Source organism: Vidua chalybeata, chromosome 3 (genome assembly GCF_026979565.1).
Source record: "Vidua chalybeata isolate OUT-0048 chromosome 3, bVidCha1 merged haplotype, whole genome shotgun sequence".
Taxonomy (NCBI): Eukaryota; Metazoa; Chordata; class Aves; order Passeriformes; family Viduidae; genus Vidua; species Vidua chalybeata.
Genome location: NC_071532.1, coordinates 56521626 through 56544136, shown reverse-complemented (window position 1 = coordinate 56544136; position 22511 = coordinate 56521626). Strand labels below are relative to the sequence as shown.

General features: G+C 38.8%; 1 protein-coding gene across 4 annotated transcripts; it reads right to left on the bottom strand.

The window, feature by feature from the left end:
- Positions 1-341: 341 nt before the first annotated feature.
- On the bottom strand, positions 342-22192 carry LATS1 (large tumor suppressor kinase 1). Of its 4 annotated transcripts, none has more exons than XM_053938324.1 (8): positions 21921-22192; positions 17563-18068; positions 15360-15510; positions 12035-13563; positions 6731-7313; positions 5840-6022; positions 5484-5590; positions 342-4537 (listed from the first exon to the last, which is right to left on the bottom strand). In XM_053938324.1, the coding sequence occupies exons 2-8, from the start codon at positions 17911-17913 to the stop codon at positions 4022-4024; spliced, it is 3420 nt and encodes a 1139-aa protein (XP_053794299.1). In that variant the 5' UTR covers positions 17914-18068; positions 21921-22192; the 3' UTR covers positions 342-4021. The 4 variants fall into 4 exon arrangements, with proteins under 4 accessions (XP_053794299.1, XP_053794301.1, XP_053794302.1 ...); XM_053938326.1 differs by having other exon boundaries at positions 12035-13560; XM_053938327.1 differs by having other exon boundaries at positions 12035-13560; positions 15375-15510.
- Positions 22193-22511: the final 319 nt, after the last annotated feature.

Genomic DNA, 22511 nt, shown 5'->3' with positions numbered 1-22511 from the left:
AGGAAGCTTCCACTGCTCAACTGCTGGGCACTGATAAATTGGAAACCTGGCAGTCCTGGACGGAGGGGATGGATGCTCCAGTGTACCTACTGGAAAAGTCAGCAGAGATGCACATTCTTTTCATATGAACACCAGGAGTCTTGGAGATCATGGTCCAAGCCACCACCCCATAAGCCCCAAAGACCCAAACGTGCCAATCGGCATTCAGAGATCACATGGCACACATGTAGCTGGATTGCAGGAATGCAGAGACCTGGCAAAACGGGATGCCCAGGTCATGATCGAGACAAGTAAAGAATACTCAAAAAAAAAATGGTGAATAACTTACTATGGCCATGAGATGATGCAAAATTGTTAACTTTACTAGCTAGACACAGAATAAATGAATGATTCGCTTAAGCAGAATTGTGGGATGGTCTATGTATTTAATAGGAGAATCCAAAAGAACTGACAGTCTTATAATACAAAAGGGACATTATATATACATATACACACAGAATATGTCTATATATATCTATATAGATATATATAAATCAGTAAACTTGAATAGTGCCTTTATCATGACCATCTTAAGGCATTCAAAACATTTTAGTATGACTTGACCCAATTCATTATCTTTTTTGCTTTGGCTGAAATAAAGCAAATAGATTTAAAGTCTGATCTGAAACACCCACAACATCTGAAACAAAAGCCTAATAGTATCTTCAGTAACAGCATCATAATCTAAGAACCCACCGACTGCACTGCCTATCAGCTGAATAATATTAAAAGGAGTCTAAATAAATCATTCCCACTCACAGTTTTTGCAACAGCGGAAGATACATCAGTCTCAAAGAGACTTTCTAGCCATAAATTCTATAGATTCTATTACAAATTGAGGATAGAAAAGATACAGCAAGAGGGCCTGCCCGAGGATAGAATGCCACTGAATATCAAATAGTATTTACAGTACAAGTTATAGGATTATAGAACATTTTATAAATACAATTAATATGTATACAAGGGCACATAAAAGGGAAACTTGTTTTCATGCTTTACAAAATAAAGGTAACCTGAACTAAAACTTACTGCAGAATTCCACAGCTGCTGGCTAGGAGCCTCTCTTCTCCACTGCCTCTACAAACCAATCCCCATTGTAGGTCACCAGTGAAACACCCATGTTTTAAGCAGCAACTATGAAGAATCTCAACAGACTCTGAATCTATGTATGAAACATCAAGTTTCAAAACATGGGTAAGGCAGAGCATGCTGGAGAGTTGTGACAACATGTGTAACTTTCTCAGAAAAGAACCTGGACTGTAACGAACGGCACTTTTTGCAAGGAAATACATTAACACTGCAGCATATAGGTGGCAAAATTCAAACAAGGAACATTACAACTTCTAACACATGATATTAGAAAATGCCAGAAGCATCTACCAAATTCTAAAGTTATGAGCACTTCCTGTACTTGTTTAAAAAAGGCAAAAGAGTATTTAGTATTTCAGTACTTGCACATGTCCTTAAAAGAATAATAATTTCCTTTAATAAAAGCAATTGGTTTTTCTTTTTAGACCAATGGTGCCTTTACAGAACACTTATTTATTCTTTTTTAGAATTACTTTTAAATTGCCTAGGATCAGTAATAGTATTAAACAGGAATACACCATAGTATAGTGCAGGCAGAGGAGATATATACTCAGATGAAAAGGCAATTTTAAGAGTCAATTTAATGAATTGACATTATTTTCTCCGCACACTTCAAAAATGGTGAGGCAGGCTTGATTAAATTACCTTTAACCAGCAATATATTATACTTTGCTCCAAGACAAGTAGACCAGTTTTACTGGGATACTTACTATGAAGGAGGATAATCTTTAAAGTTTATTTACATGAAAAGCAATCTTTTTTACATTAATATATAAAATGGAGTAGTTATGCACTGCAGCCATTTTATAATAATTAAGCTAAATGAAATTAATCTTAAAAACTACTCTATTTCAACAGCTGTGGGAAAGGCAGAACAGGATTGTTTTATTAAGCTGTAAAATCATTTTCACTATAGTAAGCAACTAACTACTTGTTTGAGAAAACAACTTCTCATAACCATCTTCTAACCATTATAAACACTGCACAGTAGAGGGGTGAGCTTCCACAAACTCTTTTTTCTGTGGCAAAGTACATTTAAGAAGCTTCCTCACTGCCAACCTGCTGCAGTTTCCTCAGTTATGTCAATATAAATCATTTTTGGACCACACTAGGAACTGGATCGCTCAAATGACCACACTCACAAGAAAGGAAATTCCAAATGATAACCAACAAGCACTTCCTTCAGTGATCCAGTATTTAGGACACTACTAGAGACAGTTGCACTGGCACAAAGAGACACTGGAGCACAAAAAAAGAACAAATGGCCTTAAGCAAACAAACCACCTTGGTGAGAACAGTAAACTGGTAACTGATGCTTGATGCAAGAACAGCTATGAACACCAATTTCATGTTGTTTAGATAGTTGCAATGCCAGTGCAATGGCACAAATAATAATTTAGGAAAGCAGTAATGCTTACATGCATGTTATTATCCATTGGAATTCAATTCCAAGGAAGAAGAAATGTTTCAAAAGGCATTAAGTTATATACTAAAAATAGTGCATTTTTTTAACCACTGTATTTTAGGGAAAAGGAGGATAGAGACAAAAACATAATTCTTTCTGCCTCTCAACACTTAACTCCTGGTCTTATCTCAGTGAAACTGCTTAGAGTGATGCTCCCATCCCTGCTCCACATAACCTCAATAGGCTCACTACCCTCCATGAGACCCTAGGAGATACCTGAGCATCTGCTGCTGGAAGTTATGGAAACAGTAATGCTGAAGGCAGCAGGCACAGCTCTAAGTTCCTAATTCTGTTCTGAACTGGGCTGTGAAAGAGCATTGAAACTGTACTGCCAGCTGAGACAGACCCGTGCAAAGCCCTTCTCCTCAGTGCCTGTGTAACCAGAAGGAAAACTGTTCCAGCCAAGGCAAATGGGTCTCCACAACAAGTCTCAAAAGTAATAATTTATAATATTTTCCCATTACTATCTCAAATTTATCATAAAGATACTATTCTAAAATTTATTTTTCAAACTAAAAATTCCAACTAAAGCAGCACTGTACACACTTTACAGTTTGGTTGTACTCGGAAAATTGAACTAGATTTCAGAAAGTGTTGTTTCTAAGGCTTCTTTTCCTCTTACATCTATAGGAGAACTGATGACAAGAGACAATCAAGTTGTTTCTGAGTTAGCAGTCCTGCTTTGAGAGGAGTAGCAGTCACATGCTACAGTGTTACTACTATCAAATCCAATCACAATTTAAGAAAATACTAGTTCTAATGTTTTATCATCTTATGATCATACTATAGCCAAGACTGACACTTTTGTGTTTCAAAGCTGAGAACTAGGCCACTCCCACAGCAGCTGGAAACATTTCACCAGACAGGTAGCTGTTTTTCCAACACTGTGAATAATGAGCCTAATACAGTGAGAAGTGAGGGTACAGCAACCTTTCTTTTTCTCTTCAGAAATGTATCAGAGAACTTTATTAGTGTAAACTAGGTTTTATATTTGATCAATGCATGGAAAAACTGTGATTAAAAATTCTGAAGCAGAGATTTGTTCTCTAAAATTATTCACTATATGTATAAATAGATACCGGGCATTTTATGGGGAAAAAAAAAATCACTATTTCCTATTTTGAGTACTTAGAGTACAGAGGACCAATAACAATATTCAAGTGATTTTTTTTTAACCTAACATCAAATCTCTTCTAAATTAAACAATTAACATCACTGGAATAAATTAATTTTTAGAAGGATTTCCCTGTATTCTAGGGAAACAAAATGTACAGAAAGGGAAAGTAAAGAAATAATTTTTTTAGCATTTAAAAAGAAGTGTGCACATATTTACCCTAGCAATCTTCTTTCAATTCTCTTAAAGGAAGAGACTTTTCAAAAGCTACAGCTGCAGAATTGATTATTTCATTTTTGACTTTTATTCCTCTACTAAACATAAACCAGATCACGATTCTGAACTCCTCTACTTGCCTGTTCATCATCATCATCATCATCTGACTGCTGTTCTGAGTTTTGGGAACTACCATACTCATACTCAATGGGCTTTGGATTGTTGTATGGGTAGCCATTGTCATCAAAAAACCTTCGGAAGGTGAACTCATAAAAAGCATGTTCAGGATGTTTTCCATTTTTGTACCACCCATTAAGGGTATCATTTCTGTTCCCCTCCTTATCATCATCACTCCACAATTTATCTGGATCAACTGGATCAAAGTTTGACGTGTCCGTAGGATGAGCAATTTTGGGAATGTAGAAAGCAGACTGTCGCCGTAGATCGCTTGAAAAATCAATTGTTTTGAAAAATGGATGAGCTTTTATTTCATCTGCACCATTTTTGCCTAAACGATCTTCTGGCCCTCGGCAGAGTTTAATAATAAGATCAGAGGCCTCTGGAGTCAATTTAGCCTGAGGTGGAATATGAAGTGCAGTTTGCCAGTTGATAACCTTAAAAGCAAAAAGATGTGTTATTTATTTATAATTTCACAAAAAGAAACAATACATTAAAACAACAAAAGAAAACAAATGACTACTAAGAAATAATTCAGTATGTCTAACGTTTTTCACAGTAGAGGGGAAAACATGAAGCTGCTCTTTCAGAAACACAAGGAATATTTTGTCTGGAAATCTGGTAAAATGCAGGCAAAGTTTATTCACATTCTAAATCTAAACTAGAGTCTGGCATGGAAGACCTCTGCTATAAACCAACAAAGATACCATAAAATCCAGCACCTGGGACCTGAGATTAGGCACATGGCTTACAATCCTAAAAAGGTGAGGGAGATGAGTTTTGAGTTATATGATGTACTGTAAACCCTAAGAGATTTCAAGTTTAAAAAAAAAAAAATCAATACTGCACTACATTTGAGCCACGTGAATGCAATTCTGCAAAAAACTACACCTGCAGACAACTGCCTTGATGCTTTCTCTGAAACAGCAGGGGCTCAGGAAGGAAAGGACCAAAGGCTCTGAGCTGTCAGTAGCACAGAGCAGGCAGTCATCTACTGCTCCTCCACTTTCCCACCAAAAGAAATCCCCTGCAGGCAAACAAGTGTGGAAGCCAAGAGGTGGGAAAAGAACAGATACTGGAAGAGGGAAGGGAAGGGGAAAGGGAAAGGTAATAACAACTGGAAGAGATACAAACAGTGAAAGGCTGAGATGTGATGTGATTTTTCGTTGGCGTGTTTACTGTACGACCAGGTAAGTTACAAATGTGATTCTAGAAGGCTCTTTATAAATTAAGTGCACCTCCACAGTAACATAAATTTTAAAATTGCCATAGTTTATAACATGCTTGGAAAAGCAACGCTCTCAAACATCACCTTTGTTTCCACTACAAATTAGCAAGACTATGTAAGTTTCAAACCTGTTAATACCAGACTTTTAAAGTTACCTTCATTTGTGTTTCCAGCGGTGTTTGTGCCAGGAATGGAGGCTGCCCCACTAGCATCTCAAAGAGAATTACACCAACACTCCACCAGTCACACAACTGTGTGTAACCTGAAATAAAGTTCAAATAAGGTAGTCAAGCCTTTGTGTAGTTTTTATCTTTAATTTCTAAGAATAAAAAAGTTCAGAAGAGAATTCAATTCTATTCAATACTTATTTAAGATTTCCATATTAAAAAATATTTTTTTTTTCTTAAAATATCGCATCCTGGGTAGAAGTGGGAGTGTGGGAGAAGTGAAGCAGCACACCTGAGTACCAGTCACTTTGCAGTGAGACGCAGTACAAAACCACATACATTACCTGTTCGTAACAACACTTCTGGTGCAATGTAGTTGGGTGTGCCCACAAGGGAATGGGCCAGGCAGCGCTGGTGCTGCCGTGCAGCCCTGCGCTCCAGCGGCTTCAGCCGATCCCCACACCTGCAGTTTGCCGGGTCACCCCACTCACTGCTGAAATCCATACTGTCCTGACGGGCGTGATCACCTGCCATGGAGTGACAAGGATGGCAAAATTGAGGATGATTACTTTAGTTCTTATCTAACATGAAATTTTCTTTATCCATTAACATTTTGTGTTACAAGACAGAATCTGTTTCAGTTTCAATACTGAACCTGAGAGTTAAAACAGAAATCAACATCAAGATGTTGATTTTTGTTTATGATATAAAATACCAACCTCTGAGGACACAATTTTTTTAAGCTAATTTTTGACATAACTATGAAAAAATACCAATCTTGATACTTTTCAGATTTTTCTTAACATCACCACATTGGGTGTATAATGTGTACATTGTTTTTACACTTAATGCAAACATAAACCTCTAACATTTAAATCACAAAAAAAATAAAATCATATTTTAAGTCTTTATCTTCTCACCAGAGACTGTGTAACAGTCTGGCCTAAAATACGTGACATTTTGAGAAAAACTAATCAGAAGTAATTTAAGCCTTGTTTTTGAAGGTATGCTTTTATTTTTGGAAGTTAAAAACAAGTTATCACATAATCTGTATTTTACCACTCTCAAAACCGTGACTTCTCTTTTGCTCCAACTTCTTCTTCAGCTGTTGTTTCAAGTAATCAAGTAGGATTTTGAAAAGCCTACTTAAACCTTCTCATAAAGGAAACAGTACAGTCATCTTTCTACTCATTTATAATTTAATTCCTTGTAAAGAATACTTGTATTTCTCTTACCGCTCTGGTAGTATTTTGAGTCATGGGTCCATCGAAAACCAGTACAGAGCCCGAAGTCAGTCAGTTTGATATGACCATCACGGTCTATCAAGATATTGTCAGGTTTAATATCTCTGTGGATGAAGCCCATTTTATGAACACTCTCAACTGCGCATGTCAGTTCTGCTGTGTAGAACCGTGCCAGGTTTTCCGGGAAGACGCCCATTCTAATTAGGAGACTCATCATATCACCTCCTGGAATGTAGTCCATTACAAAGTACAAATTGTCCTTATCTTGGAATGAATAGTACAGGCGAACTACCCATTCATTATCAGCTTCTGCAAGGATATCCCGCTCAGCTTTAACATGAGCAACTTGATTTCTAAGCAAGACATCTTTTTTCCTCAGAGTCTTTGTAGCATATAGAGCATTAGTATCCACCTTTCTTGCTAGGCAAACTTCTCCAAATGCACCAACTCCCAGGGTTTTAATTTTTACAAACATTGACTTGTCCATTTTAGCTCTTCTTAGCCGAATGTAATTTGACTCTTTCTGGCACAACATTTTCCTCATTTGATCCCGGGCTTCTGGTGACAATCCAACCTATGCAGCAAACAGAGTTAAATCTGAAGAGTGAACAGTACTCTTAATTCTTGATGACCTTCTCATAATTAATTACAAGGCTTAAGCAAAGCAAACCAAATACTTATACACAGCACAAGAAATAATACTTAAAGGGATTTGGTTTTGTTTTAATTTACACATTAGGATTCTATGAAAACATATAGGAGTGATAAAAAACTGAAATGTGATCATTTTCAACAGCAAAATGCACAAGGTGCCATGCACCAGGAGGTTCTAGAGAAGGGATTACTACATTCTTAAGAAAGGTAATTTACAAATTACTGATAAAAACCACTGCAAATAATATTATCTGAGTAACAGTGTGCATCAGCTGCCTCTCTGATTCTCTTTACAGGGTTAGAGAAAGCCAAGACATGTCTAGGAGCTGTAAGTTGCTGAGAGCTAAGGAGCTGCCATGGGAAAGGCAGACTAACTGGAGCAGAAGTAACTGAACTTCCTGACCATGCTCTAGAATTTCAGCTGCAGGAGGGAGTATGCACTCCCCCTCACTCTCTCACTTCCACGTGTAGCTACCCAAAACAGATACTACCGGCACTGCTTCCTACTGCCTGCCCACACCAAGGCCGTGCCTCTGCCACAAGCTGAGACCTACCGAAATTCCTCTTATCACATAACACACCCCCTCCTAACAGGACTTCACTCACACTCTCACCACTCCTCTCCACTCTTCCTAGGAACCAGCTGAGCAGAGCACTTCCTTTTGAAGTGGCTCACTCATCCTGATAGTATCTTTCCTTGGCTCCCCTCTGTGTACATATCCCTATCTTGACTGAACATCCCTGGTGTTCCAGCCAATGCCACCAACATTCTGAGAGCCGAAACACTCACAGGCCACACACAACTCATCACCTACAGCGTGGAAACCCTTATCTACAAGAACCACATTGATCACTCTCATTGTACTCCAACCTGCATGCCCTCCTGGTATATTTTTGCTGGTTTCAATGCCCATTCAATTTTGGTGCCATTTATCTTGGCAATTTTCAGGGCCTGGAATCAGAATAATCCTTATTTTTTGAAATATGCATAGAATTTGTCTTCAAATTTTTAATATTTTTCCTCTGTGACATTATCCCCACATAGCTTAATGTTCATTCCTGCTTTTGTTTTCTGACAGCATTTTCAAATTACTATATGCTACCTTTTTCACAGTATTTCAATTATTTTATCTTCCTACCTGGCTTGAAATCACCATCCTACACTAATGATTTCCAAGTTCAACCTATAGCATACTTCCTTATTTTTTAATAGACATGTTGATCATAAACTCAAACATGGCCAGACTGAACACTGCAAGTATCACAACTGTACTCAAGCACTATTCTAAAAGCTTCCATTTCTTACTGTAACAGCTTATCAATTCTTGATACCAAATCTTGATACCAAATCTGCTTCCATCTCTTTAAAGCCTCAAATATCTGAGATACTGTCTGCATAGCAGTATTCAGAACCATCAACAGGACTAAGTAACTAGTCTAGGCCTGTATAGACTGTATGTTAATAGATGACTTTGGCCTTACCTGACTTCCAACATAACTTGAAACAAAATATAATAGATGTGACTAACAAAAAAGGCAAAAAACAATCAATTTGATATCATTCAGTATCTTAAAAATGCTTTCACAAGTTACTATATGTCACCTATTAAAGAAAATACTGTTAGAAAACAAAATTTCTTACAGGCATCATAGCAAAAATGGATCCAAAGGAGATGCAATTAGGAAAATGCATACAATATGATTGTCCACTCAAATGAATTTCACAAGTTATACAAATTTGGTAAGATTTAAATGGGGAAGGCTGTCTCAAATTTGAGATAAAAATTTTTGTAGACATCAGATAGGCAGTAGTTAGGACTGGTTAGCTGTAGTTTCAAAATTGGTGTGGGAAATAGGTTCAACTACATGTTTTGAATCAAAAAATTGTCTTATTGCAGGAACACCTGCATACTGTCTTCCAAGACAGAAACATCTGAAGTTTTCCATGAATGAACAGGCTTAAGGCACACTTCAGCACAGAAGGATTTTTTTTAAGACTTGCAAATGTCAAGAAGACAGCTGAAGACCTGAGCCTGGTAAACTTCAGACAATGGGGGGTCACCTTCTTAAGGCCCAGCTGGTTTGCTTCTGTACAGACCCACTTGACACAACTGAACACAAACTGACACAAACTGAACCCCACCCATCACTGACAAAGCTGGAAAAGAATAAAACCTAGATGGCAACAAACTCCTGGGTGTGAGACTCAATACAAAAATTAATCACTCCAAGACATACAAAGAGTCTCCAAAACCCTGGTTTTGGAAAGCTTTGCTTTCTTCTCCCTGCTCTCTAGCTCTTGCATCTGAACCGTTTTATAATAAAAAAACTAGCCCAAGTTCTGCAATTTATCATCTCTTCCCCTCAACCCACCTTGATTTTTCCCTGTCATCCACTAAACCAAATGTTAATTACAAACTTTCTCTCTGAATTGCTGTATTTTCCCTAGAACTCTCCCCAGCTTCAGCATTTACCAAAAATTAACAAACTGTCAGCTGCACAAACTTTTCTGCACGTGTATCTCCAATTATTTCAAGATGTCAGACACCAAAAGTTTCCTGACTTGCTCTCTAGCATCACACAGTTTGCTCTCACTTTGTTTCCTTCTCATCTTGCTGTGCCTTAAAGGATGACTTAAGTTTCTCTTTGCAGGAAAAACACCTATTATAACTCTTGGCCAAACTCACACATCTAAATCAAACATTTTTGCAACGACTCAGCTCCTAGGAGACCTAACACCATAGAAATATATCACATATGTTAGAAATACAGCATCCAGTGAAAGCAGGTATTTTTACAGGGATGTATTCTGAGTTTTTTTCTTTCAAAATTCAAAGGACAGAAAAGAAGGGATTCAATACTTGCTTAACCTTCTTAAAACTTTCTGAAAATAAATAATTTCCCTTTCCCCTTCTCATGAAGGCCCAAAATATACTTTACTGTTGTAGCATTCCTCTCCTATATGCTTATGAAAAAGGAGAGATCTGCTGCAGTAAAATAACCCATCTTCCACCCTCCAGCCTGTAATTAAACATCCCAGCTTTAAACCCAGCATAAACTATTAAAACTATAGCATTAGTTTTAATATAGTTTTAATATAGTTTTATATTAATTAATTAATATAATTAATATTAATAATTAAATTAATAGTCTATATATTATGCAATACCCCTACTAACGTGCTTTAAAAGCACAAGAAAAATATCAAGAAAAGTTATATCAGTGCTTTCATATAAATAATACTTATTCTGAGATACTACAGAACACAACACAGTAAGAAGGGAAGTTTGCAAATCAACATTAATTATAATCTTACATTTAAGTACTCAAAAATAGCCAAAATAAATTCATGCTTAATTTTGATGCAGGATTGCATGCAAAGCCCTCTAAAAAGGGATCATGCTATTCTTAAGAAACACTGTTGCTTCAGAATCTTACTTGTCTACACAGGGATGGAGGCTACAGAGCTCAGGAAAGCTTCCCACACCTTAACAGTTTAAATCAGCTGTTAGTGAAGTGAAAAAGGAAAGAGAGAAAACTAAGCATAAAGATCTAGTAAGAGTTCCAGGATGAAATCTTGCTAACATTTACATATTTGTGATTAAGCAAACACAAAAGACTACAGCTTACAGTAAGAATTTTCAAAGAGTAAGAAAACACAGATTTAAAAAACAGCATGTCAAGAAAGCAGTATAAGCCGAAAAGATACTCTCATAAAATAAATAAAAAAGAACATCATACTTATGTCAAACTTTCAACTACAATTGTTAAGAAATATATTTGTGTGACACATCTCAATTTCACCTTTCTGCAAATCTTAGTTTCACTACTTCTCACTGTTTACTCTTTTGAAATTACATATGCTTGTCAGCTCCAGTTTTTACCCTTTTGATTTGGTTTAACAGAACACTGAAATAGTAGAAATAGACCAATGGCTCCATGCAGGCACAAAAAGGTTGATTTCACATGTATTTGTTTGATAATTATGCCCTTCAATTGCTGTTATTTAAACGAATATATTTACAGTGCAGATTACAAAATAATTAGACAAAAGATAACATCTCTTTCATTCTAAAAAAGCCCCAACTAACCTTTAAATGTTTTTTTTATTTGAACTTAAAAAAGCTACTGGTAACAAACTTCAGAATGTAAAACATATTACTGTTTGGGGGTCTATATAACAGCACTAGCCAGCCTGCCACTTGTCCCCAGTTTGCTTGTACCTTCAGTACTTATTTTAAAAAAATAGAAATATTTTTAAAAATCGTTAAAATATTGCCTGTAACTCAAAAATCAGGATTAAACAGAACCCATAACAAAAAGCTATGAGCCATGTAGCTACATTTCAGTTTATGTAACAATTTTGCTTCTGCCACCTTACTGCATGTAGGCCACATGAATTACCTTTACACATCCAAAAAAACCTACTTAAAAATCAATTTCTAGGAAGAAAATTAAATATATAAAGAAGACACGGAAAAAACTTGCCACATCTCAAATACTAAGATTAAAAATAGACTTCAATGCCACAGTTCTAAATGCTCTACTTATCTGTACTATTTAATTCTGCAATGAAGACTATCTCATAAAAGTAATATAAGAAGACTTTAGTAATAGATTTAGAAAGAAGGAAGAGTTTACCCGCATCATTTCATTCTCTAGTTGTTTTTTCCGGTGCAAACGTTGCTGGTGTGACTTGAGTATATTCTCCACATGCTGCTCCATGAAGAATTTAAAGGCTTGAGGGGAATAACTTTGAATGCGAGACTCTCTTCTTTCTTCATCTTTCTTGTTTTTTCTAACAGGAACAGGTGAGGTTGTAATTTGTTTCTTCTCTTTATCTGTTGAATCAACACATTCATAATTTTTTTCATTCTCATCCTCCCTGGACAAAGGAGGTGGCTCCTCCTTGTTGAGCTTGGGTCCTGCCTCATATAGATTGACAGAAGGATTCTGATGTAACAAGTGTTTAGGGTAAGGTGGTGGGGGACCCTGGTAATTTGGAGCCTCCGCAACAGGAGACATAACTGCCATATTGGTAGAGGGGCTGTCGGAGAAGGGAATGGTCTGAACAGTTTGCATGGGCTGTGGCATCCAGGAAGGGTGAGTGGGTGCCAAGGCAGTCTGCAGCTCTGGTTTCAACACTCGCATGCTTTTCACTGGTTGCTGAATGGGAGCTGGCGTTATGGCTGTCACCGTGGTGGCCGAAGGCTGGGAGCTGCCAGAGTGACTCTGCCTGCTGCCGTGATGGTTGTTGAAGGAGTTTGACCGCACGGGAATACTGGGCTGCCACGCAGGCATGTCGTGCCCATTGCCCGGCGATGACTGCGGCTGCACAGGGGAAGGCTGTGACCAGGATGCAGGTATTCCAGCTACATTTGTGTTGTAAAGTTCCAGGTTGTGACTATTTCTGTTTGGCACCATTATTGCTTGGGGAATATTCCCATTGGTGTATGCTGAAGGAGGGGCAGACCCTCCTGCCTGCATCTGTAGTGCTGTGGGACTCTGCCTGTTAGCTGGATTCATTGGGTACGGGGGTGGCTGGCGACTCACCGAATTTCCAGACACCACATTCTGGTGAACTATGAATTCTGCCTGACAATTGCCATTTTGCATTCCAGCTCTTCCGGAGGGAAAACTAAATTTACTGTTGGCAGAACTCTGCATGATTATTGGTTGTCTGCCAATGGGGACAGCACTCATGCCTCTCTGACCCTGTGTGGATGAATTCATAGGAGGCGCATTCATAGGTGGAGGTGGATAACCATCCTGCCATGCTCCTGGTGGCACTGGAGAAATACGGGAGATCACGTATTCCATGTTTCCAGAGTACCGCTTTGTTTGAGAATTTGGCTCCCAGGAAGGAGGTGGAGGAGTAGTTCCCCTTGGAGGGGGTGTCTGCCCCCGAGGAGGTGGAGGAGGAGGAGTGACACTCCTTATCTGTGGTAGAGGTGGGGGATTCACTCTTTGTCCATTGGCAGGATGAGCCTGAGCAAATGCCGCAATGCCAGATCCAGATAATGGCCTTCCTACATCAGGCTGCGAGCTGGGACTTTCTGAGCGATAAACGACACCCTCTGCCAGGGAAGGGCCGTGCCGCTGAGGAACCAAGGACTCCTTAGAACCCTTCCAGCTCTGCTTGCGGTTAACTGACTGCTGGACAGCCCCTGCTTCCACGAGAAGAAAACACAGCATTTACATTATTGGAAATTATTCCTATTTACTGCTTTGACTATTTTATTCTTCTGCGTTAATTACTACAGAAACAGGACTTGAGTTCTCCAACACAATATGATCCACTGTACTTCATATGAAAACTTTTTCTAGTAATACATAGCACAGCATGCTAACATGCTCAGTGTACATATAAGAGGAAAAAAAAAAACACATTGAAACTATAAAACTGTAATACCAGAAAGTGATTTTTTAGAAATCACTTTTCTGAAACTGCATTTTGCTTCAGTAAAAATGTAAAATTTAATAGAAAATAATGGAAACGTGCAAAATTATTAGTCATTATCAGTCAATGTATTTTTAATTACATGCAAAAAAAGTTATAGTGTGGAAAAATGTTGTTGCTATCCCTTCCAGTTAACACTTGCAAAACACCTTAAAAACACCTTCTTAAAATTTAACTGAATGCTGTAAAATCAAGGCTTGCACCCTTATATGCATACCCAGATCACCCAGCCTTATTATATTCCCATAATGCAGAATTTGACTAAGTACTTGAATTTTAAAAGTTGTATCTTTTTGAGTACAAGTGTTGTAGATAGAGAGGCAAGAATTAAAACTGTATGAATGCAAAACTTAAAGAGCAAAACCTCTCTACATATTTACTTTGCAGATGCTGTTTAGCATCATATAAACAAAATATACAAGGAACTGATAGTGCAGGCAGTCTTACTGTGGTTTTTATAATGTTAACACTAAAATATGTGTAAACACACGCAGTACTTTAATTGCTGAAAATCACCCTGTCCTCACTTAAAGAACGTGCTAATTACTATATTTTTGCAGGTAACAATGAAAACTATGTCTAAATGGTGGAATTTACCTATGAACTTCATACAAGCACCAACTAATCCTGCTTAACAGACTAAAGGAAAATAACACTGTTCTTTGCGACTCCTGACTAATTTTTCCTCCTACCTATATTGTTGATTTAAAATCTAACTTCAGTGCTAGCAGCTCAGCACCCAACTTTAGTCAAATAAAGTTCAGTATTTCTGCAGCATTTTAAAATAAGTTACTCTTTTTTTAGGTGTATGCCACTAAAAAGGCATCAAGTTGTATTAAAAATGTGCTACCATCTGTTTAGAAAGCAATAATAGCAAGTGGTAAAATTCTGACTGTGCTAGTAAAGACACAGTCCATCCTCTAACATCTCTAAGAACATGAAGCCCACCTTAAAAACTATACAAACAAAAGCTAGAACCAAGCAGGAAATTAAGCAGAGAGGGATCCTGAAATATCACATCCTAAAATACAAATATCATAGTTATATATAAATACACACACAGACAAATACATACACAAAACCACACATACAGAATGCTGTTGTGTGGGAGTGTGTGTGAAGAGAGGCAAAATAATTAAAAGAATTCTTCAATGCTCAGCATTTATTTCTAAGTGGCACCTGACACAGAACAAAACACAGGCACCACATCAGCAAGGTAACAGAAATTACCAAAATGAGATCTGAATGCCATTCCTTGTATAAAATGTTTACGCACAGTAATACAACCATGCAGTTATAAAACAATGCGTAAGAAACTCAAGTCAAACGGACCTATCTTTCAGAGGATTACATCAGATATGTAAAATGCTGTTTTTAAAAGCAAAATACTTGTATCTCAGCATTTCTGTTCTACTGTGAGCACGTGAAGGCAAATTTTACTATGTTCTATGTTTCACCTATAAGAATACATTCAGTGAGTTACTGAGTGACCATGGATACACTTACCTGGTGGTTTCATACCTGCGTTCACAGGTCTTGCTGCTGCTGCAACCATCTGTTCCCGACGAGGATCCTGGTAGCTCATTTTACTTATAAATTCAATGGCAGCCTCTATACTACGGTTGTTAGTTTGTCTAAGAGCTTGTATAACCATATCCTAAAGAGAAAATTATATACAAAAAAATTATGTACAAGAAATACCAAAAATCATGGTTATTTACCCAAATATCCTCCACTAATTTTACCAAAGTAGTTGTACAAAGTATCAATTTCTCTCAATTGTTTTAGAACTAATTTTAAAATGTCTTCTTCAGAAGAGATCATCCAAAATAGTACTGCAGTCTCGATGTTCAGAAGAAAAGTTAATTTGTTGAAGCATTGTAGTTTGATGTAAATCATGTCATCTTGCTATTCATAGAACAGTTTGATCATACCACCCTTAAAAAGGATTTTATAATAAAAAAATCCTATACAATAAAGTTGCCACAATCCTCATGGACCAGCTGACATTAGAAAAAGCAGATACAACATCTTCAGCTCAAAAAATTTGGCCACCTATGCAATATGAATTAGTTAATGTCTTAAAGAATATCACTATACACAGAACACGTGATGATTGAACTTGAACCATAGTAAGCAAAAGAAATTTTCTGTAAGCTATTTAAGATTAAAAAACCCCAGCATTCTGATTATTAAACCCTGATTATTATACATATACATACATACATATATATATATAATTATCTATATACACACAACTGATACTTATTGATATCTATCTGTTCCACTCTACACCTTAATGCTACCCTACTACCTGAGAGGTGGGGAAAAATAACAAGAATGTTTATTATATTTCATTTGGAAAAAAAAAACCAAACAAACATAAAACCAAGACATTTTGAAACTTCTTGACCAACAAAACTGTTTTCCTACTTCAGCTGTATCTGCTCCTAGTGACGTATGCAGATCAGTGCCATATGGGCTATTGTGGCAACAAACTGTAGGTTAACACACGGCAGAAAGGGCTTATGCTGGCACTGTGCCTGAAAAAAGCCCCATATAATCACAAATGTCATGGGAATTTGCAGTTATATCCAAGAACAAAGGGTAGAAGCAAAAGGCTTCAAGATACAAAAGATCCAACAAAAACACCAACTTAAGATGCCTTTCTAATTTATTGTCCAGTCACATACCACAACCTTCAGTTTGTAAAACCAGCTGCAGGTTCAAATCTGAGCTGAGAACCAATCTACTTTGAAAAACAAATGCACACCCCTCCTTGCCCCAAAATCCCACACAACAACAAAAAAACTTCCTCAATCTCAGCAATGAATCACAGAGCTGTAGCAAATTATTACAAAAATAATTTATCATTATAAAATCCTTCCATTCTTCCTGACACACAGTCTGGACTCTGTATCTGATCAAGTGAAAGGAACATGAAAATCCACTATCAGCACTTGACTTGACTGGGATGCTGTTGAAGAAAAACCAGTTGGTAGTTTTGGAGAAGCTCACTCTTGGTAGAGGTAGATTTCTCTGTAAATACCAAAGCATCACAGACAGCAGAACTCATGAGCTGGTCACTACTGCAAGCAATGCACCCCTGTAAAGTTAATCCCTGTTGTGGTATTGTGCCTTTTTCCTTTGGAAAGATAAGTGGTTTGCCAGCTCTTTTTAAACATGCTTTTGTACCCAGGTTTACAAAGAAGGCATGAAAACAAGTGTGATTTATGTGACGTGCAGGTCCCAGTAAAAACACAGAAGCTGTAAGTGTATTCATTTTTCCTTTCTGGAAATCACATTTCAGATTAATTTCCAAAATATTTAGTATTGCTTTCAATTTAGAATGGTCGCATTTTATCAACCCATTTTAATTGAGCACAATCCAAAATTACTTTGAGCATCAGAGGCAAAAATCCACGTTCTAGAGTCCAGTCCTCTCTGCCTAAAATTATATCAATAATTAAAACAACCTACCACATAAGAACAATCTGGACAAGATGCTTAAAAAAACAAAGCCAAGTCTCTCTAAATCGTTCTAGTCCTCTTCTACATCCCCCACTATTACCAGTTTCATGTTTTAACCAGATTTTGAAGCTTTTTGCTTATCGTGCTGTTCAAACATTCCCTGACCAGCACCCTCTCCAAAATGCATTAATAGTTTATAGCTAGCAGAACACCAAATCTTCAAAATAAAACACTTCACCTCATCAAAGCCAGCAGCTTGCAAGTCTTGCAGCATTTGTCGATTAACTTCTGATGTTCCTTTGACAGCTGAGGTTGCTTCATTTGCAAAAGGCAGAAGTGAGTTTCTTATCTCCTGCAAAACCTTATGATATGTTACAAATTTGGGAGGATTTCGGCCTTGTCTAGGATCTTCAGGTAACATTTTGCCCATGCTGTGATCAGCTTTAGCAGCATCTGAGGGTTTAGGCAAATTCCTGAGGCTCTCTCGTATTTCCTGTAGCATCTGCTGGCTGCTGCCAGTATAATTACTGGCAGGAAAAGTTTTAGGCCTCATTTGTCTATAACCTTCTGGCTTCTCACTTCTCTTCATGAAAACATGTATATATGCAACCTCCACCAAGGACTCGCACACACCAGAATTCAAGGAAGACTGGCTGATGTCAGAACTTGTGAAAGCAGTGGCTCTTCACTGTGAAACCTTGGTTCCTGTAGTGCTGGAGCTTGTCACAACCCAAAACTGCTATTCTGTTAACAAAACAAAACAAATCAAATCACATTTAACAGAGCAGTAAAAAAATTCACGATGTACACTGGTTCACATGCAGCACTGCCTTCAGATATTAAAAACACGCTAAGTGAATTCTTCAGGCAGTCTTTACTCAACCTGATTTACAAACCATGTTGAGTTTTTAACTGTCTGTGAACAACTAATGTTTTAGGTGCCTCAAGTCTCAACAGTCCTGAATTGCAAAGGATGCAGACACAGTAAAGAGCTCTGTGTGGTGGACAAAGCTTTCAAGACCAGACATGAACCACACACACTGGTGTGTACTAACTCAATACTGCTTCTTTGCCTCCCCTCTCTCCCGTGTCTGTTTGTCACCTATGTTCTCCCCATCTGTAGTTGGAAGAGCCAACTCTACTACCCAGACAGCCAGGACATGGGTCAAATAACCTTGCTGTTCAAGGATTCTGACATCCACCTCCAGCAAAAGATGGGAGTGAGAAGTACACCAGTAAGAGCATGTAATTACAGTGATTTTATCCGTTCTCTAGCAGTCACATTTGTTAAAACTAAACACTTGCCTGGCTCATCGCATGCAACTTTATGACTTCTTGTATCATCTGCCACTTGCAACTGTTTAAGGGTTCAGATTCTGAAGCTTTCACAGTCTCTTAGCTCAAGTCTGTTTGAACCAGTCTTCATCAATAGTTAAGTAATTTTTAAATTTATTTTACATAACGAAAAATGAGAGCAGGAAGAGAAACAAAGAAAATTTTAATCAGATTTTTTTTTTACTGTAAAATTGTTTAACAACTCAAGCATCAAATTTTCTGAGAGCATAGCTATGACATTTGGTAAGGGAAACAGAATTTTCTGCCAAAAGCCAAATAAAAAAACGTTTGCATTTTGAAGGCGCTGACTCATCAGGGAAAGAGCCCTGTGTGTGCAGAGAACTCAAATCTCTGTGTTCAGGCTGGGCACTCATTATTACTGCAACTGCATGGCAAAGGATAAAGCAACCACAGTGAAACACTGAAGAAACTGCAGAGCATTTGCCTCTTTAGAGTACCATGAAATTAAACTTTTTCAGTCTGTACTGCTTCACAGAGGAAGATCAGTTACTAAGACAGTACAAGACAAACTAAATGCTTCAGTGCTGTCTTTTCTTCACAGGCAACAAAAATGTTGAAGCCCAACGCACAGTGTTCCTTTACTACTGTGTTGCTACGCATTTCTCGTATTACACATAAATTAGGCAAGTATCAAAATTTTACACACTCTACAAAAAAGTCACTCTTTCTTCATTCAGGTTTCATTTCTATAATACTTGCACTGTCACATACCAATTAGCGATTCAGCAATTGAGGAAGAATATGACAAGTTAATAGGAAAAGAACTCTCTGAAACATACGCAAATTATATAAATTAAATACTCATGATACCCATGTATTAGTAATACCTGAAAACTAAGAAGTAATACATAAAAGAGGACTGCAAAAAGAAACACTTGAGGTATATCCACGCTTAATCCCAATCTCCTTGGAGAACCATTTTAGAAATAACAGAATTTTTCTCACGAAACTTTCTAAATCTTAAGGGGTATAACTGCATCCACAAGCCTTCTTTGCACTGTGATAGCTTTGAAACCTTAAATGAGTGTAGTTGGGTAGTAACATGTTTTTTAATACAGTCTGAGAGCATATCATTTTTCAGTGCTCACTGATAAGGAAGAGATCATCAGACATGAGTGAATTTTAATAATTAACAGTGAAATTTTGCCCGAAGTATTAAGAAATCCAGAAATCAGCAGAAAGTACAGCATGAGAGCCATTAAAACATAATTTAATTTTGGCCACTTTCAAAATAATTTTCCAAACATGCCATATTTAAGACCACATTGAAAATACTTTTTCCAAAGAAAACTTTTTCCAAAGAATATTAAGTAAGAACTTGACAAAATACCCACACATAAGCTCTTAGCAAATTCTAAAGGCCTGGAATTCAGGAGAAAACAGGGGTTTTGCACCGACATATTTTACAAATTTCATCTGTTATTTCAGTATTCACTTCATGGTTATACCTCGGGTAGCTGGGATAGATAAATCTAACACCCCCTAGGAGAAATCAAGGTTAAATTAACAGGAAACTAAAATCATAAATCAGGAGCAGTCTTGGAAAATAAAGCTGCACTCTAACTTAAATTTTTAGCAGCAGTTTAGGTTTAGGAGTGTAAACCAGCCAGTCCACTTATCTCCCATCACTTACCACAGACAGCGTAACTGTTTGTAAGGCCACACAGCATGAACCAAACTAAGGAACTCAGCCAAATAAATAAATTTTTTGGTGGGTTGTTCCTTTTGGCAGCACTGATGGGTACCAGCATGTACACGTGAAAATAAGTCTTAATTCTTAGAAAATAAATTAAATTAGTCCTCCAGAAAACAGGAATTACTAGAGTTTACCTTGCTTTATATATGAATCTCAAAACTCACAAGTCACCTCTGCTTATAGACATTGGCACACATTTTAAAAGAAGAGAGTGTTGAGGAAGTATCTCAAGTGAGTATTCCAACTTTGTACTTCTAAGTACCGAACACCAACTGTACCCAAGAGAACTGATGTCTATTCCCTCTTGTAGTTTTGTGTCCTTAAATAATGTGTTTGTTAATGCAGCTGTTTTTGCTGATTAAATTTTCTTCCCTAAAGAAGTTGGAAAAAATAATCTTTCACTTCTTTTCAAAATATGGGAATACAGTATTTTTTTCTGCAGGTCAAACTGTAAGGGAAAAGAAAGCCTATCTTATTTTTTTTTTACATTGTAATCATAAAAGATTGGGCTTTATAAATGTAAGTGCTTGAATGAAAGCTCAGAAGTGTTCAGGGCCAGGCCTGATGAGGCTTGGAACAACCTTGGTCTAGAGGCAGGGAGCTGGCACGGGATTAACTCTAAGGTCCCTTCCAACCCAATGTGATGCTCTGAATGGCAACATGACTCCCATGATTTTCTGAGGGTAAAAATATACAGCTTTATAATCTAATTTTAAAATTCCTTATAAAAATACTTTCAATGCTGATATTTCCAATTGAGTACTGAACATCACATACTAATGTATCTAGGTACCCCCCCTCATGCACCTATTGTAACAGCTTATTTTATACATAATCACAATGCTTCATTACTAGGGATAAAGAAAGTAACAGAAACCTCACAAGTCATAAAATTAAGTTTGCAGGGACTTGGTTCAGACCGACTAAAGGAAGCTCTTCTTTGAGCTGCAACAGCAATTTCCCAAAGGATGCACTTCCAATGCTAAAAGTTTTCATAGGATGAGGAGAAAACTGGACCCAGAAATTAGCACATGAGCACAACTGCATACGTTCAGAGAAGCCAAAGCTGGGAAGAACCAGAGGCCAGCTGAACACTAGGAACATTGTGCATTCGCTCGGTTTGCTTCCATTCTTACGCTCTGCTATCTCCTTTAGCAGGATGCAGCTTTTCTACGTACACATGTATTCCCTGGAGCAGCAGGACTCATTTCAGGCGCACTTCGGAGCGATCTCCACGGCTCACAACTGCAGGGCAGCCAAAGCCCCGCTGCGCTGGCTCGGGCCGGCACGGATTGCTGCAGGACAGCAGGACCCGGCCTCCCGAGGACCACGCAGGCCAGGAGGGTTTCACCGCCGGGAGGAGTATCCGGAATGTGCCCCGCTGGGACACCTGCGCTTCTGTCGCCTCGCCAGCCCCAGGCCGTGACCTGAGGTCGCTCCTGCCACGGCTGCGTCCCGCAGAGGGCCCCGGACGCCAGGCCGAGCCGGAGCGGGCCCGTTACCGCCCCGACCCCCCCTCCGGCCCCGCGCACAGCGGACTCTACCTGAGGCGAGAAGGCGGCGGCGGCGGCAGCGCCCCAGGCGCTCGGAGCTCGGCCCCGCCTGCGCGGCGCCGACCGGCCGCGGCCCTTCCCTTCCTTCCGCCCTTTCTCCGCCCCTCGGCGATGCCGGCAGCGCCCGCTCGGTCCCTCCGTCAGCGCCCGCCGCCGCCCCGGGCCGCTCAGTTCGGCGCCGCCATTTTGTCAGTGTCCCCGCCGCGGAGCCGCCCGGATATGGGCAGATCCCGGCCTGCCTCGCGCGGCTCCTGCCGCTCCCGGATGGAGCTGCAGCGGCTCCCGCCCGCCCCGGCGGGGAGCGGCAGCGCCCTGTAACCCCCGCGCGCCCGTGCGGGGCAGCCGCACGCACAGCGCAGCCCCGCGCTGCCGGGCGCGGGCACGGCTGGCCTCTCCCGGGTCACCACGGACAAATTCCCATTTTCTAATTTTCCGATTGTCTTTTAATGGTGGGGGGGAGAAAGTTCCGCTGAGCCTCGTGTTTCAAGTGATGCCCGAATGATGGACTCATTACAGACCAACAGGAAAGAAAACCCACCGGTTAGCACTCGGAGTGATCCATTTCATTTCCATCTTTTGCAT

Bases quoted from the DNA above. Each gene is read 5' to 3' on its own strand.
- LATS1 (XM_053938324.1), bottom strand. From the start codon at position 17,913: ATGAAGAGAAGTGAGAAGCCAGAAGGTTATAGACAAATGAGGCCTAAA. The intron at 15,511-17,562 runs GTGAAGTGTTTT...TTTTCTCTTTAG, and splicing joins AAGCTGCTGGCTTTGATGAG to GATATGGTTATACAAGCTCT. The intron at 5,591-5,839 runs GTAATGTATGTG...ACTTTATTTCAG, and splicing joins AGAAGTGTTGTTACGAACAG to GTTACACACAGTTGTGTGAC.